The following is a 17,287-nucleotide window of genomic DNA, read 5'->3' as shown; positions in this document are numbered from 1 at the left end:
ATGTGTCAGCCCACAAGGTGCTGACTGACCGCAGTGAGATTGTGTTCCTCCGAATGACATGCCCAAATTGGGTCCAGAACAAAGTCACCAGACCATAAGGTTTCATAAGGCCCACTTGTGCTTGGCAGCATTTTAAAATCATGTAATAGTTCCTTTTTGGGGGGGGCGATACTGAGAACTGTTTTCACAGTCCTTGACAAGACAGTGAAACTGTTATAATGCCAATAGAGTAGATGGAAGGCGGCTTTGTTTTTTTTGGGGTGGGGTGTAGATTTGAAGTCAAGATCTGGATTAGCTGAGGTTTAGTTACAAAATGCAAGACCAAAACTAACTAGATTCATTTGAAGTATTCATATTCAGACCACAACCATCAAAACGGATTTCAAATCAGTTCTGCTTCCTTTGTATCTGCCAATTAGCTCCCTGTTCCAATTGTTTCTTGTCCGGGTGTTCCTTGTTTGTCTCGTCGTTTCTGAGTCAATTTAGTTTTCTGTTTCCTCTCAGCTCGGGTCATTGTCAATGCTGTCGATCTTGTTGAGTTCTGTGAGTTTTAATGTTTCACAAAATCTGTTTCTCAAGTATTTTGTAGTAAGTTTATCTCCCGCTTTTGGTTTGTTACTTTGTATGCAACTTTTGACCAGGCGTTCCATTTGTTATTTTCATATTTTATTTTTATAGAGTGCAACTTGACTTTCTACTTCTCCGCACTTTGGGTCCACAACGTTCCGCCGCCTCACTCAGGTTGCTGAGAGGTAAAAGTCCATGTTTCTTCTCCTCGCGAAATTTGCGCCAAATGTGTCATTCCGGGCTGTTTGTGTTTTTCCGTCAATTTGCAGCATAACAAAAAAGCACTGTGAATAGTTTGCAGCTGTGCCGTACTTGCCGAAACGTCAGCAGAGAAACCGCAGCGAGGTTTGGCGCTTATCTGCTGATCTTCTGAATGACCACTTGTAGATTAGTTTGAGCATCTTTTCTTTGATGGAGCGCAGTATTCACACACAGGCATGGCAAATAAAAAGACAATGGAACTTCTGTCATTGGGTCCAAACACCGGCAGCCATGTTCACAAAGTTACTTTTGGAGTCACATGGCCCAACCGCCGTGTAAATCAATCACGCTGACGAAGCCTGCGGGGATGCTGCCCGGCTTTCGGCGCCATCACAAGTTCTGCGCCGGATTAAAAAAAGAAACCCCGATGCCCGTGTGAGATTTTGAGGGTCCCGCGTTCACGAATTGACCTATGGGTGTTTATCGCTCGTTCCCACCGAAGAATTGTTAGGGAGGGGCCGGCGTCACCGCAAATGTTTGACATCATTTCAGAACACGAGTCTTCTCAAGTCAAATCGTCCTGGGAAAAAAAAAACCTCTTCACGTGCGTTCAGTCGCCTGGTTCTCGGTATAACGATGAAATGGAAAATCAAACATATGTGACAAGATTCATTCAGGGGCAGCCATTTTTGGACCCTCCTTTATGAAGAAAATACATTACAAATGAGTAGCTGCCTAGATTATTCTGTTGGTATTGCTTTTTTTGGTTGTGGGATGAAATGGGTTTCTGAGGTCCTGCTTTGTTCCCCTCGTGTCTGTCCTCGTTAGTGTGATTGTGTCCACCTGTTGAGTTCACGCGCTCCTTGTGCGGTGACCAGACAGCTCCCTCTCCCAATTGTTTCCCGTTGAGCACTTTCACCTTGTCTCGTTAGTTGAGTGTATTTTGTTTCCAGTCGGGTTCTTGTCTACTGTCGCTGTCCTACAGTCCCACTGTCGATGGCCGCCGCAGTGTTGGCGAAAACCCTGCCTTGACCTCTGCCGGCAGCTACTCAACCAAAGAAGGTGCTCCCGTTCCCGTTCACACGCATGAATTCCCTTGACATTAGCACAATAGCTTGCGGATTGGCAATCGAAATGACCTTCAGGTAGCGGCGGCGCAATAGAAAGACGGCACCGGCTTCCCAATTACTCACCGGCGCACACCCACGCCCAAACACGCACACACGCAACGACAACAAACCCGGCAGTCAGATAAGAAAGGAGTGACAAGGAGGGAATGCCGGGCTTGGACTCCAAGCCATTGTGTCCTTATACAATATACAACTTCCTCTTCATGCCAGACGCCACAAGCACACCCACAAAACACACACCGACTCACAGACTGTGTGACACAAACACACACAGACACACACACGCACATGCACGCCGTCTCAAAAATGCATAGTGGCACACGCGTGCGCACACACACAAACGCATGCGCATCCACGAGTGTTGTGAACAGCGGCTGCATGGCACCAGGATGACTTCCTTTGGAGACAAGGCCCTGGGCAAGCCAAGGAGAGAAAGGCCCTGAGATGGGGGGTGGGAGGGGCAGAGAGACAGAGGGAAAGAGATGGAAGGGGAGAGACGGGGAAGGAGAAAGGGAGAGGGGGGTAAAATGGAGAGGGAGATGGAAAGAGAGAGGGAACCAAAGAGAGAGGGGGAGAGCGAGAGAGAGAGAGAGAAGGAGAGCACGAAAAGTGGGTCCGCTACAAAAGTGTCACTCTGACGTCCCCTCTTACACATTCTCACAACACACACACACACAAGCACACTAAGTGTGCGCTCATCACTCACAAACTACTAGTTGACTTTCTTTCTCTGGGCCACTTGATTTTTGGACAGAAGTCCTCCAGCGTCTCGGACCGCTTACTCCGCAATCCCCACTTTGCATTCGCGTGCACCACTCTTGATCATCATCATCGTCACCATCTTCATCATCATCATCAGGTACTTGCTGTCAATCTGCAACACACACACACACACACACACACACACACACACACACACACACAAGCGTTCTTCTGTCAGGGCTGGGCAAACATTTTGATGTTCTTAAACAGGGCAAAACCGCACTTGAAAAAATGGTATATAACAAGTCAACAATTACTTAAGGCAGTGCTTCTCAATGATATCTTGCCAAGCCCCCCTTAAGAAAGAAAAAACTTTTCTCGCCCCACTCAACGCGCTGACGATAAATAAGATCAATCGTATAAGTAGACCTAAACCTGTATCCTTTTTAACACAAATCAACTTTTAACAACTACAAATTATTTTTACAGCATTTATACTGATTGATTTGAGGGTCCATCAAAGTGTCTGATGAAAAATCTTTCTTTATTGCAATTACACTTCACATGAATGAATTAAGGCAATATTTTTTTAAAGCAAGTAAATGTTGCAATCTTCAAATTCCCCAACCTTAGAATTTTGCGTATAGCAGCAATATGATCTAGAGATGCACAGACCATTATGGTTAATGAAGACATAAACAAAGATTTTGAAATGAGCGCCCCCCCCCACACACACACACACACACACACACACACACACACACACACACATAAGATTTTGGTTCTGGTGGTATTTACTCAGGCAATTCTATCTCAAATGTTTTGTTCATTTTGGATTCATGCCTCATTTAAAATGCTCATAAACATGAGGTCACACTTACTTAATCTGATTTAGTTCATATTAAAAACACCCTGAGGTGCGAGAGAAACAGTGTGTGTGTGTGTTTGTGTGTGTGTGTTATTCTAGCAGGATACAGAACAATGCTGAGTGCAGAACTTATGGACGCACACAAAAACACACACGCACACGCACCCACACACACACAGACAAAGGGAGGGAGGTCAAGCAATAATCTAGAAGTAATATTTATATTAATTATGCCAAGAGCATATATGAAAGACGCACGCAAACATATGTGAGTGTAGATACATATATACAAATCTAGTTCAGAGCATTGGGGTGCTCCAAAAGCAGGAGGGAGGGTCATTTGATAAATAAAAACCCCATAAAAACACACACACACACACACACACACGCACACACACAAACAGCAGCAATAGGACTTATGTGTGTGTGTGTGAGTGTGTGTGTGTGGGAGTGGATGTTTCCCTTCCCAAGAGTGCAACGGGGGCGAGTGTGGGAACCAAAAGTAAACTAATAGTAAGACGAGGAATATGCATGAAACTTATATTTTTAGCAACGGGCAAACTGGAGGATTAAGGATCCCATGTGAACCATGACAATGGTCATCAGTGATTGCATTTTTTCTTGAAATATGAATTGAAAGATATCTTTTCTTTTTCAAACATTCCCAAAATATCTTTTTAATACAGCAAGCATGATGTCAAAATACACCAAAAATCGAGAACTGCAACACACTTGGGCTGTTGCACTCACTACTAAAAAAGTCGATCCAATATATTCAGAAAATATGAACACTACACATAATTCATGTATACAATCACACGCACACACATATGCTGCTGCTGTACGGGCAATAATAAAACGGTGATGATGAAGTATAAACCTTGTAACTACTGTGTTTGTATAGAAAGCTTACAATAATCACTTTTCCATCATACAGAATGTCTGCTTTTTTTGTTTGGTTGAAAAAATGAGCGAGGCAAGGGCACCACAGGCAAATCCTAATCCCAAAATCAGAGCAGACGCCTACGGGTGACTAAACCGCGGTCTTCACCTCCGATTTTGTCCGATTTACAGGACTTTTCCTGCACGTATCCGGCAGCGAAGGTCGCTCGCTGACAGCGCGCGGAACTCGGACTTGACTTGCGCTTGAAAGACGCACTTTTGCCTGAGTGGTAGTCGCCATACAAGCGGCCTCTGCTCAAGTCAATGGCAGACTGGAGTCTACTGGGAAACTTCCTGGAAGAAGTACAGGAACACTCCACCTCCATCGGCAAGGTACACACACCGACACGCGCATTTCGAAGGTTCTTGACAGTGAGAAATATTTAGCGGGACTAGGAAAAAATCAAAGCAAAGCATTGAAATTGAGCTCGTGGGTTGCAGGTGTGGTTGACTATCCTGTTCATCTTCCGCATCCTGGTTCTGGGGACGGCGGCCGAGTCGTCTTGGGGCGACGAGCAGGAGGACTTCAACTGCGACACGGAACAGCCCGGCTGCGAGAACGTTTGCTACGACAAAGCCTTCCCCATCGCGCATATACGATACTGGGTATGCCGCATTCCTTCCTGTGTCAGGTTTGCATGTTGTCCCCGGGCCCGGGTGAGTCCTCTCTCTCTCTCTCTCTCTCTCTCTCTCTCTCTCTCTCTATATATATATATATATATATATATATATATATATATATATATATATATATGTGTGTGTGTGTATGAATGTAAGTCTGCTCAGGGAAATGAACTTCATTGCGTAATGATACCGAGCATACGACAATAAAACCCTCGAATCTTGCAAACGCGTCTGCAGGTGCTGCAGATCGTGTTCGTGTCCACGCCAAGCTTGGTATACATGGGTCACGCCATGCACACGGTGCGGCGGGAGGAGAAGCGGCGCAACCAAGAGGAGGACGAGGGGGACGAGGATGACAACGACGACCCGGGAGGGGGGGACGAGGACGACGAGCAAGGCGACAAGGATGACAAAGAATCGGGAAAGGTCAAGAAAGGGGGCCCGTCGGCCGGCCGGGTGCGCCTGAAGGGGGCGCTTCTGCAGACGTACGTGCTGAGTATTCTCATCAGGAGCATCATGGAGGTAAATGCAAATTCCGTTTGCAGTTGAGTCAATGTACCCAGACTTGCTGGCAACTTGGCGTCGAAGTTTTTGGGAGTTTGTTGTATTGAGTCGCAGGCAAACGTTTATTCAAAAGGAGGCTGGGTTTACCGTGAACAGAGCTATTTAATCAAACCCAAACACTTTGCCTTTTGACAGTCTGCTTACGGAATAACTTTGTTGTGAATGTCTGCATTACACTGCCCCCAGTGGGCAGGAGACACACAGCAGAAGGAGAAGCACAACCTCAATGAACGTTGGAATTTTGATGCACAAACTATTTGATTTTTTTGTATTTTATTGAATTTGAATTCCTGTATGACTGATCATATACAGTACAGTGAAGTAAAAATCTATTTTTCTTCTTCACACTTCCAATTAGACAAAATTTTCCAAAAATGACAGTTTGTCAAGTTTCTGAGTTTGTGTAGAATGCAATGGTTTTGGAGAAATACATCTTTTGTGTAGTGATAAAATAAAAAAACAAAAATGATCTGACCTAAGTTTACGTGTTTGTCCTTGCAGGTGGTGTTCCTGTGCCTGCAGTACTTCCTGTATGGAATCTTCCTCACCCCTCTCTATGTGTGCGAGGTAAAAAACAAAACAATTTTTCAAGTTATTTTCGGAGCTAATAAGCGTCGCCGAATATGTGTGTGTATAGGCGTGGCCGTGTCCACACCGGGTCAATTGTTATGTGTCGCGGCCCACGGAGAAGAACGTCTTCATCGTCTTCATGTTGGCCGTATCGGGCGTATCCCTGGTGCTCAGCGTGCTGGAGCTCCACCACCTGGCCTGGAGGCACTGCTGCAGGTAAATGCACAAAACACCTTTATCTATTTGTTTTGCTTGCAATGGTGCGCATTGTAGTTGTTAGTAAATTAAAAATAATGTATTGTATTTCCTCAAATAAGTACAACGTTCTTTTAAAGAAAATTATATTTTCTTCTGTCGAAAACATAACAATTAAAAACAGTTTAACAATGATGGTAAGAATTGAATAATGACATGAACATATTGACAACACAATATGACAAGTAAAACATTTTTTTCAAACAACTTTGCAGCGCCAGATTTCGTGAAAAAGTCCAAAACTGTTTCAACACGAGCAATGTGTGATAACGCTCTCTTTATCTTCGCAGACGCTTATTGGCGTCAAGGAAGTCAGCGACCGCCGCGGAGTCACCTCGATCCAAACAAGTCCCTCTGCCCACGCCTCCTCCGCCGCCGCCGTCCACCCCGCCTCCCGAATTCAGCCAGTGCGTGGTTGGCTCCTCCCACTTCCTGGCGCTGCCCTTCCCCAACCACCGTCTGGCCCACGAGCAGAACTCAGTAAACATGGCGGCCGAGCAGCACAAGATGGCGGCGGGCGCTGAAGAGAGCCTGCTGCAGATGGGCTGCTACTCGGCCGGCTGGCGCGCCGCCGCTGCCGACGCGGCCGCCTGCTGCGACGCGTCCGGCTGCCTGCGGATACAAAGCGCCGGCGGCCCAGAGCGTTTGCTGCTGTGTGCCGCCGAAGCCGTCCCAAAGGACAAACGCCGATTCAGCAAAACCAGCGGCGCCAGCGGCCGAACGCGAGCCAACGATCTCGCCATCTGACGACGGCTCCCGGCTTGAACTTGTGATGCGTCTGAACAACACTGCTGCTCCTTCATCCGGAAGCCTCCGGGAAACGTTCCGCTCTTTAGACCCGACCCGCTCGTAATAAAACTGAAACCAGAACGGTGGGAAAGAAACTGAACAGTCTTTTTTTGGTTTAGAAAAGACAAACAAGACATGTAGGTCACCAACGCAAAAGGTCATAGAGAAGGCCATGCATTTTTTTAACCGACCACGATCACGTTACAATAATAGAAAACAAATGACAAAAGAACGTGACAGCGTCTGGAACACTTTACATATCAAAATTGGTCACAGAACATTTCAAAAATAGAAACAAAATATATCTTACTCACCATAAAAGATGATTATTAAAAATTACAGAAAACTTGTGAACAAATACCATCCTTTCTGTGGAAGGTGATTGGGCAAACTAGTGTCGAATCATCCCAAGGAGGACTTACCTGTCAGATTTTTTTAAGTATCGGTGGTTGGTATCAGCAGCCTCCATGAGTTCCAATAGCACCATTTTACACCAATCTGAGACGGTGACCACTTGCTGTTGACTGAAAATGACCATCACAGTGATCATTAGAAAAAAAAATGACACAAGGGGCCTTTTTTTGTTGCTTTTTTATAAAACGTGATTTTAATAAGACATTTTGTCGAAGGGTGTAAACATTTATACAATAATGTGTGTAAAGTGAAGTGTGATGTTTTATTGCATATAATGTGTGAGTTACAGTTACCAGTTTCATCATAGTATTGTATTTCTGATTCATACAATAAAAAAAACAAACTCCATTACACAACGTCTATATATGTGAAGTTTATCAACAGAATTCTATGAGAAATTGCTCATTCCCGATGAGGATAAAATGGGACGACTGAACACTGAGCAGCTAAAGTGAACAAAACATACAATCGTGTCATCTTTTTCTTCTTGTTCCCAAGGCAAAAGTTCAGGGCGGAATGAGAATTCCCAACAACAACTTGAGAGACAGTATGAGAAAAGTTTGTGAGCATCAACTTTCTTTTTGACTCCTCCCGGCCACCGTTTTCCTGTAACGAAGTCAGCGCATGCGCAAAATAGCCAATACTCAGTGCGCATAGCCGAAAAAATACTGCCGCATGTGTGATGTGCCCGAATAGTTCTTGAAAAAAGCTGAGTTACAAATCTTTTTAAAAAAATGAAATTACGATTTTATTGACATTTACTATTTGTTTTACTGATACTCGTTTACATACATACTCGTGCGTTCGGCTTCCTGTGTTGCATTTACGTTTAGATAACGACCAAAATTCTCGTATTAAATACAATTATATTACTCATTAACTGTTATGGTGTGTCTTAATCTCATTCCGACGCCAAAAAGTCTGTTTTGAAACTTTTGTTGTTAATTTTGATTTAAAAAAAAGCCTGACTCCTTACGTCTAACGTACATGTTTTGCTAAAGGTCGTGATGACGCCACACAATCGAAGCCCATTAGGTCGCACGATGTTGTTCACAATTGAGCGGATTTATAAGGATAATTAGTAACGACAATTTATGAATACTATAGAATGGATATTATTTATTTAAAAAAAGTTTACCCGTGTTTTTATTGTTAAACGTATTTGCCTTGCCTACACATCATGATGACGCTATCGTCATTGAAGCCAATCAGATCCGCCCCGACCATTTCAATGAAAACAATGGGATCATAACTTGGAATCAATGCACTGATGGATCATTACAAATACCGCAGATTACTTTTTATTTGTTTTTAAACAATACTAAATTTTATTTATGACATGAGAAAATGACAAAGTGCTGCAAAAATAAGAGAAAGCAAACCATAAACATGAAGAGCAAGAAATAATTTTGTATAATAAATCAACAATAAAACAACAATAATAAAAGGTATACTCAAACCTTGGTCATGGGTGGTTGTGGACGAGTAGGTAGAAAGAGGAAGAAAAAACGTAATCCTGTGGTCCATTCAGGTAGAAAATGACATTGTGTAACAATATGTAGTTACACATTTTCACGTTTGCTGATATATCATCTTGCTGTCCAGTTTCTCTGAGCCACCAGCATGACTATGTACAGCTGCTCCGGTTTCTTCACCAGCGAGGTTTCACGTCTACGCTGCTGCAGCCTGCAAACTTCTCAGGTTTTCAAAAGTTTATATTCAATTTGAAGAATACAAATGAACCATTCATGAGATAAAACAACTTACCGTTTGCTTGTTTGTTATCTCTAAAGACACAGGCCGTGGCCTACAGGCTGTCAGGAGCATAAAGGTAAGAGGACGTCACCACCCAATCAGATTCCCCAATTATGAGTCCAAGCAACAGGAAGTGATGAAAACATCTCTCTGTGGTCAAAGCCCAAGCAGCTGCTGATTTCTCTGCCTGAGTCTTGTTTGCTTACAACTACCACTGTGGTGGACAGCTACCTTGGACCTTACATCAAGAGGTAATGTAAATACAACACTAATGTCAGAAGGGACATTACAATTGATTGACACGTGGAAACAGACATCAAGGCTGAGCACTCCGAGATCTTAGCAGGGATTACATGGGGCGTGATAAGAGTTGAAAAAAAAAAAAGTCTTCAGCCATGCCCCAAACACAGGGCATGGCTCAAGTCTGGAAAAAAAAAATCCTCGTACTTGCACTACACTACAACATATCTCGCACAACATGTACATGACCAGGGGAGGGGCAGTGGCGAAAGGTGGCCCATGATGTGGCCCCGCCCACAGCGGCTATGTGCAGATCTTCCTCAAGGGGCAGTCACGTCAAACGGTTGAATTCAGGAGCAATGTAGTAAGAATACTGTAGTAGGAGTTATCAGGAGTAGTCATGATAATGCAGTAGTAGTGGATGAAATGTAATAGTACTTTTAGTAGTATTTGTAATGGTAGAAGTAGCATTTGCAGTTATAGTAGTCTTGCTAGTTGTGAAGAAGCCCCCGCATCACTTTGTGTGGTGTCCCAAAACTTTTGTTTGCTCAGTTGGAAGCCGCGGCTGTCACCGCTGTTGGCTCTCTGTGTCTTCCTGGTGTGCGAGCGGCACAGAGGAGCGGGCGCCGAATGGTCGCCGTATATCCGCGTCCTTCCCGACTCCTACGTGTGCCCCGCCTATTTGGCCCACGACGCGGCGGCGCTCCTGCCCGCTGGACTGCGGCGACGAGCTCTGGAGCAGAAGGACGGCGTGCTGGAATTGCACAAATCCAATCTCGAATTTTTTAGGTGCGTGTAATACGAATTGAATGCAGTTGTGTGTGTCAAAACCCTGACGGGTGTTTTTTTTTTTTTTTTCTCGATTCAGGACTTTGCAGCCGATCCTCAGTCAGCCTGCGGAGGACGTTTTGACGTTTGAAGCTCTCAGGTCAGTAAAAATGACAAAAATACATGAACCGTGTTAGTATCCAGCACCGACCCGAAAATGTCGACGTGTGGTCCAGGTGGGCGTGGTGCAGTGTCAACACCCGCTCCGTCTTCATGCGGCAGCCGCCCAGCCAGTTTTTGTCTGGAAAAGATGACTACGCCCTGGCTCCCTTTTTGGATTTGCTCAACCACCGGCCTGACGTGCAGGTAGGCCTCACCAAGTCGTAATTTCACCAGCGCCTCTCACAGGAAGATTCTGAGGAGTCTCATTTCTTTCTTTTTAATTCCATACAAGAACAGGACCATTTTCTTTTCAAATTAAGAGCACATCAATTGGAACACTAAGCACAAAGAAATACTAGCAGCTTGTACTTTTCCTGGAATTGGTAATTAGAGTTTTCTGTTCTCTTGAATGCTTTTTAATGTCGCACGTTTTAAAGTCGTCATTGTCATTTATTGTCCAGGTCAAAGCGGGTTTCAACCACGATACAAAATGTTACGAGATCTGGAGCACGAGCGCGACGCCGCGCTTCCAGCAGGCCTTCATCAACTATGGTTCCCATGACAACCATCGCCTGCTGCTGGAGTACGGCTTCGTCGCCCCTGGCAACCCACACAGCGTTGTCTACGTGGATGCAGGCAAGACACTTGTAATAGTAATACTAGTAGCGGTGGTGGTGGACTACTTTTCATTGTATTGTATTATTGTATTATTCAGGTATTGTATCAGTCATGTTGGTGCGAGCACTGGTGTCTCCTATGCCAACAATGTTGCCTTTCGTATCTTGAAATTTCTCCTGTTACTAGAAACAATATTTTTCCGGTGAGGTGTTTTGTAACCTGAATCTTTCGTAAGCAGAGGTACCATTGTACTGCACTAACATTGTAGTAATACTGATATTAGTATTGTAAGTAGGAATAATCGTGGAAATCTGAGTTCTACTTCCAGTCGTGTTCACAACATGTGCAAAGTGACTTGAGTTGTTGTGTTGCAGAAATGCTGCGCGAGGTTTTGAAAGGAGACACAGCAGGTCTGGAGCCCAAGCTGAAGTTCCTGGCAGACAACAACTTCCTCAAGTCAGATATTTTTCAACACTTTGCTTTCTTGTAACTCAAAGCGCTTGGACATGTTCTTCGATGACGATGTCCTGCTCCCTCCCTCGCAGTAATCTGAGCGTGAGCGGCGAAGGTCCCGGCTGGAGGTTGATGACTGTCCTCAGATTGATGGCGCTGCCTCAAGAGCTCTAGTAAGACCTTCATCCAGGATTGGACATGACGCTTTAAATTCTAAGCTCTGCATTTGTTTTGCTGTGTCAGTCATCAGTGGAAGGCTGCGCTGCGCGGACAGCCGCTGGGCCGGGAGGCCGAGCGCAGCAGCGTCCGAGCGGCCGAGGCGCTGTGCCACAGACTCCTACGAGACACGCTAACAGCTCTGGATACGGTTCGGCATTTTATTTCAATAAAACTAACTACGAACAAGGTCTGCTCACTGAAAAAAAAATAATAAATAACCCTTGTGCAATATTTTTACCTTTTATGGGATTTTTTTCTCTCCACGTCATTCTCATAGTATTTTTAGTCAAGGCCTGCCATTGTGGTAACTTTGTGGTCATGCCATGTTGGACTTGACATGTTGTCACCATTTGGGTGAAATTTCAGCTCCCTGGTTGTCTTCAGTCCTTTCCATTTGATGTGAAATGCCTTTGATGTAAAGGTCAAAGAATTTATCTTCCAATAAGCCAGAAAAAAAGACATGTATTTTATCCACATAGAGCTGCAATATTTTGGGTCTTTATATTTGTTTGGAAAAGTTTTGTCTTCACAAACTTTTATTTTAGAATGTTGTTTTTTAAACTGTTGTTACATGAAGTCACTTGACACTTTCTATTACTTACGGTTATCAGAAGTGTTTATTGCTACATTTACCGTAAATGTAGCAATAGACACTCCTCCTCCAGCTGTCCGTAGCTATAATAAACATGGCGACTATCATTTAATGATAACTAGACCTACAATTACATTTAAAACATTGTTGGCCGTAAAGAACACATTTATTTACAAGTTTTTGAAATTTTTAATCATGTATTTATTTTTAATGAAAAACGGTCTTAATCTTGCAGTGTCATTAAGACTTGTAAACAAGGTAAAACCATTTTTGACATGGAATTTGTTGTAAAGTCAAAAAAATTCTTTTTCCAAACAGATCTCCAAGCTTCTCCAACAGGGGGAGCCCTCACACAGGGAGCATCTGCAGCTGGTCCAGTCACTGAGGCTGGAGGAAAAATGCATCCTGGGAAGATGCCTGCATTTCCTTAGGGAGGCCAGCCAACCAGAAGTGGACCACGTGAGTTGACGTTGATGGACGGACAGTCGCAGGCACCACTCCAAAACATTAAAAAAAATAAAAACAACTGAAAATCTGATGAAAAAAACACTTCCTGGATGGACTTTATTGAACATCATGGATGTGATTGTGACACAATCAGAGCCCGGGGGGCATAAAATGTCACCATACATCGGGGCAAAAAAAAAAGTGAAAAAGTGAGCGATTTTTACAGGAATAGAAGGAATAATAGCAATTAGACAAAAGTAAAAGGCAGCGTCACATTTCCACAGCTTTCTTCTTGTGCTGAAGCTGCACGTCCTCCATGGTGGCGGACGCTTCCTTGAAAGGAACCACCTCCTCGGGCGGAGGTCTACACAGACAGCACACGGACAGTAATTTAACTTGGGACAAGACATGATTGTTCAAAAGTGTCTCCTTAACACTGCATTCTTCTTAAAGTTGTGTTTGTGGATTATTAATTCAACAGCAAAATCCACCTTTGCTGAAGTAATATAATAACCACAGCTAGTGAATGTCACATGACCAAACTCTGAAAATAGGTATGCTGTGACTGGTCATTCGTGGAGCGTTGATGGCAAGCGGGCAAAACGGCCGCACCCATGGTGACTAAAAATCATATGAATTTTAATTCTTCATTCATATTTCGTATACTCAATATTCCTCAGTGCTTAGACTGAGGAAGGTGCATTGTCTGCTTTGTGTACCTGATCACTCCAGATGACATCTTCTCCACGATGTCCTTGATAATATCTGCCAGCAGGTCGTCAAAGAGAGCAAACACGGCCAACGGGTGGGCGGATTACTTTGCATGAGGTCAGCAAGGATACGAAGGTATCGTCCCTGCTGGGAAGACGAAGCCAGCCACATTTGAGGGTTGAGGAAGGACACGGAGATGGACTTCAGGAACATGAACCTGCTGTCGGGAGGATCCAGCTGCAATCAAACGACACGGACGGTGAATCCCTCTGCGACGGAGGAAACAGTCCTCACCCGCTCGAATTGAAGGGACTCACTTGCAGGTCTTGTTGGGACGTGACCCAGTGGCCCCCCACTGCCAGCACACTGATGATGTCATGCTTGTGTGGGAGGAACCTGACCTCCTCCTCCTGCTCAGCCTCCTTTTCTGATGGCTCCTTGTCTTCCATACTGACTTGAGTCATTAAGTGCAAGCTTTATCCTCAGGACTCAAACATAAACAAAAAGTTTCTTTTTGTTTTTCTCAATACCTCCCTGGTCGACAACTATATCCACTCCGAGACCGCCAGTCTCCTCCCTTATTGCGGTAAGAAACTCAGATGGGTCTTTGTAGACAGGAATAACTCGAACTGCAGGATCAAACACACGTTTGGTCATTTAGTTACAAAGTATATCAAAGTCCATAATTATAATGTCCATTTCATACAATGTATCGTCGTTGGTTAGTCCGTGCCAGGACTCGTGAGAGGTTTTGGGGTCCAAAAACCTAGAATCAATTTCAAATACAGGCAGCAATAAAATAATAAGGTGCATTGCATAGAAGCTACAGTAGTGGCTGGGTTTGCCTGATGCAACCGCCAGAGAGCTGCGCTAAAGGGAATGGCAACAAAACAATCGGATGAGTCAGTCAAACTTTAAGACAGAAATAAAGGCGATTCAGACAATGTCCATTCAAAGCGAGCAGCAAAGAAAATCCGGCACAGTGTTGAAAGTCTGCCGCATGAAGCGCCAGGAGCATACACACCTACGCTGGGCCGCAGCTGCTCCAACACGGTATGCTGCTCCTGCGAGTGCGACGTGGTCAGAACCTTCACGCCGTGGTGGCACGCCAGCTGGATGCACATCAGTCCAAAAGCCTGGATGGCAAATAAGAACATCCGTCGGATTTCCACGAGAGTGCGCGCTTTGTCGCTGCCGCGGGTACACGTACGCTGATGCCGTTCACCACCAGGAGAGTCTGACCGGCCGCCATGCGAGCGTGAGTGTGGAGGGCAGTGTAGGCGCGAAGGCCGTCCTCCAGCGCCACCGCCACACCTGTGCAGCTCAGCTTCTCCGGCTTCATTACTGCGCAGCAAACAACTTCGTCACTTTTGCCCCCAAATATATAACCCTTCAATGTATATATATTCTGGCATTACCTAGATACTGTTCATTTACGTCGATGACATTGCAGATTCCTGAGCAGGTGGAGTCCAGAGGTAGAATACCTGGCAAAGAGGTCACACTGAGCGGTCGGCATCGCAAGATCGCAGATGAAGCATCGTGGGCAACCTACCGACAACCTCGTCGTCGGGTTGGAAGAAGGTGACTTTTGGGCCAACTGCAGGGACGGCAGTAAAGAAAGAACTTTTAGGGAAGGAAAAATTTATTCCCAAGTGGGCCAAACCAATAGAACCATGGTATATATGTTTTTGTAACTTTAAAACAACCTCAGCTTTACGATTCGTTTTTAGTATTGTCAGACAGACCAGAATGTTATCAATTTTAATTGAAACAAACAGCAACTAATGTTGCTCAAGAAGGTTTGATTTTGAAATTGTTTTAATCTATCAACAGTAATTGTTGAGATTTCTGTAGCCTTTGTGAAAGTTGTTTGAAGCCGGACCATCCTTCCTCACTAAAAAAATGTAATATCATCGGCCAGAGGCAGCGTCAAAAACACAAGATCAAGCCAAACAAAGCCCAATTGAATGAACTGTTAAAAGGATAAACTATATCAGTTCCAAAACATCATTGTCTCGAGTGCGGCTCCTGCGGCCCGCTACCAGTTGATCCACGGGCAAGTGCCGGGCCGTGCCCAGCAGTTGGCGACCTCTGTAATGGAACGCACTCGTCTAGCATTCTGCCACTTTTGGAGAACATCGATTTAACGGTTTAGCCCGGTTTCAAATTTTCGACTTTTAATATGACAAATGAATCGAATGAAATCGATTCATTGCTTCTCACCTTGTTGTACGATGCCGCTGACCGCCCTGCCGAGGGGAATCGCATCCCTTTGCAGCGCCATTTCTTCCAGAAACTGGAGCATGCAACAAAATGAAAGCATCAGATCCGTGAGCATTACAAGCATAGTGAGATCCCTGAAAACAGTTTATTTGCAAATCTACTCGGAACGATTTGAAGGTTGTGCAAGATGATTACTTTGGGGTCCACTGGGCTGAGGCCACACGCCTTCACGTGCATTCTGACGTCATGACTGTCTAAAACCTCGGGAAGGATCTACAAAAGGGAATCATCACAAAGACAGATGATGCTTAAAAGCTACTCAACAGTATGGCGTGCGAGCAGAAAAAAAGAAAGCCGCTCTAGTTAACGACGTTCTTGTTTCCGTTTCAATTGTTTTTCTGGCAAAAACAAGAGCAGGGTAACACAAAGCTTACCGTTTCCTTGGTGACGAATTTCACCTCGCCGCCAGTAATTTGGCAAAATAAACCCTTCATATTGCTACATTCGATTTGTTCACAAAATTCACAAACACTTGATCATTATAAGAGGCTGTCGGCGTTCTGTTTACTTGTGCGTGTCACGTGACCGCCGGTTTCTTCTTCGTTTGTTTTTCAGCAGCAAAGTCGTGATAAGTTGCGTCATAGCGCTGTCTTAAAACTTCCTCGGCACTATTATGCAGTAGTCATTAAAAAGTGTTTATGAACTATTCCTTAGGGTGAATTTCTAATTGTGATTCAATGAAATTCATTGTTTTTGGTAAAAAATTAAATTCCAAACTCAAGAGTCGCAGAGGAACTGGGCGAAGTAGCTCCAGATAAAACGGAAGATGATGGATATTTGTCTTCAGTGCAATCTTTACATAAACAACAATTGCACTCAGTGAAATTATGATTTTTAGTTTATATAGTTTTTTCTATTCATTACATACATTAATGTATGCAACACTCCCAATTTTGTTGTTCTGTAGACCTGCTGTACAATCAATGCATTCTGTTCTATGTAGAAATAAACAATTGAAATATTACCATCTCCACGATAGTATAGCCCGACTATATAATCTCTTTATTGTGAAATAATCCATTATTATTATTATTATTATTATTATTATTATTATTATTATTATTATTATTATTATTATTATTATTATTATTATTATTATTATTATTATTGTTGTTGTGGTTGTTATTATTATTATTATTATTAGTATTAGTAGTAGTAGTAGTAGTAGTGGTAGTAGTAACAACAATAATAATAATAGTAAAGATAACCTCACATAGATTATCACACTGTATACCTGTGTTTACTTTTTCGTATTCAAGAGCAACATTTCCCAAGATCATTATTTATATCTCATGTCAAATATAATCTTGTCACAAAAGAGCATTTTTTTGGAAGTACACTAGTGAAGCGTTCAAATTAATCACCATCATTTACATAATTCCTTATTTTTTTATGATTTCGGTCATACAA

At 43.7% G+C, this 17,287-nt stretch overlaps 3 protein-coding genes and 1 long non-coding RNA gene across 5 annotated transcripts; 2 read left to right on the top strand and 2 right to left on the bottom strand.

Annotated features, from left to right (window-relative positions):
- The first annotated feature begins 1,724 nt into the window (after positions 1-1,724).
- Positions 1,725-7,982, top strand: gja5b (gap junction protein, alpha 5b). Its single transcript, XM_088421661.1, has 8 exons — positions 1,725-1,830; positions 2,653-2,757; positions 4,543-4,743; positions 4,852-5,016; positions 5,272-5,556; positions 6,100-6,165; positions 6,236-6,384; positions 6,714-7,982. The coding sequence occupies exons 3-8, from the start codon at positions 4,675-4,677 to the stop codon at positions 7,168-7,170; spliced, it is 1,191 nt and encodes a 396-aa protein (XP_088277787.1). The 5' UTR covers positions 1,725-1,830; positions 2,653-2,757; positions 4,543-4,674; the 3' UTR covers positions 7,171-7,982.
- On the bottom strand, positions 2,639-9,320 carry LOC148419753 (uncharacterized). Of its 2 annotated transcripts, XR_015866411.1 has the most exons (5): positions 9,087-9,320; positions 7,635-7,736; positions 6,758-7,281; positions 6,074-6,378; positions 2,639-2,772 (listed from the first exon to the last, which is right to left on the bottom strand). It is a non-coding gene; the product is annotated as an uncharacterized LOC148419753 (long non-coding RNA). The 2 variants fall into 2 exon arrangements; XR_015866410.1 differs by lacking the exon at positions 2,639-2,772 and having other exon boundaries at positions 5,964-6,378.
- On the top strand, positions 9,058-14,264 carry setd4 (SET domain containing 4). Its single transcript, XM_088421664.1, has 13 exons — positions 9,058-9,157; positions 9,232-9,327; positions 9,420-9,457; positions 9,544-9,632; positions 10,174-10,410; positions 10,490-10,549; positions 10,626-10,755; positions 11,013-11,187; positions 11,544-11,625; positions 11,715-11,795; positions 11,866-11,989; positions 12,752-12,892; positions 13,653-14,264. Exons 1-13 carry the CDS (start codon positions 9,094-9,096, stop codon positions 13,764-13,766), a joined length of 1,431 nt encoding a protein of 476 aa, XP_088277790.1. The 5' UTR covers positions 9,058-9,093; the 3' UTR covers positions 13,767-14,264.
- Positions 12,984-16,403, bottom strand: cryzl1 (crystallin, zeta (quinone reductase)-like 1). The gene is made up of 12 exons (XM_088421663.1): positions 16,252-16,403; positions 16,013-16,090; positions 15,818-15,890; positions 15,147-15,191; positions 15,010-15,078; positions 14,802-14,935; positions 14,616-14,727; positions 14,122-14,220; positions 13,909-14,045; positions 13,723-13,828; positions 13,600-13,645; positions 12,984-13,244 (listed from the first exon to the last, which is right to left on the bottom strand). Exons 1-12 carry the CDS (start codon positions 16,309-16,311, stop codon positions 13,151-13,153), a joined length of 1,053 nt encoding a protein of 350 aa, XP_088277789.1. The 5' UTR covers positions 16,312-16,403; the 3' UTR covers positions 12,984-13,150.
- Between the last annotated feature and the right edge of the window lie 884 nt (positions 16,404-17,287).

This window comes from Hippichthys cyanospilos, chromosome 8 (assembly GCF_059441005.1).
Source record: "Hippichthys cyanospilos isolate Australia breed blue-spotted pipefish chromosome 8, RoL_Hcya_1.0, whole genome shotgun sequence".
In the NCBI taxonomy this organism is placed as follows: Eukaryota; Metazoa; Chordata; class Actinopteri; order Syngnathiformes; family Syngnathidae; genus Hippichthys; species Hippichthys cyanospilos.
The sequence above is the reverse complement of the archived record's forward strand: the minus strand, read 5'-3'. Positions and strand labels throughout refer to the sequence as shown.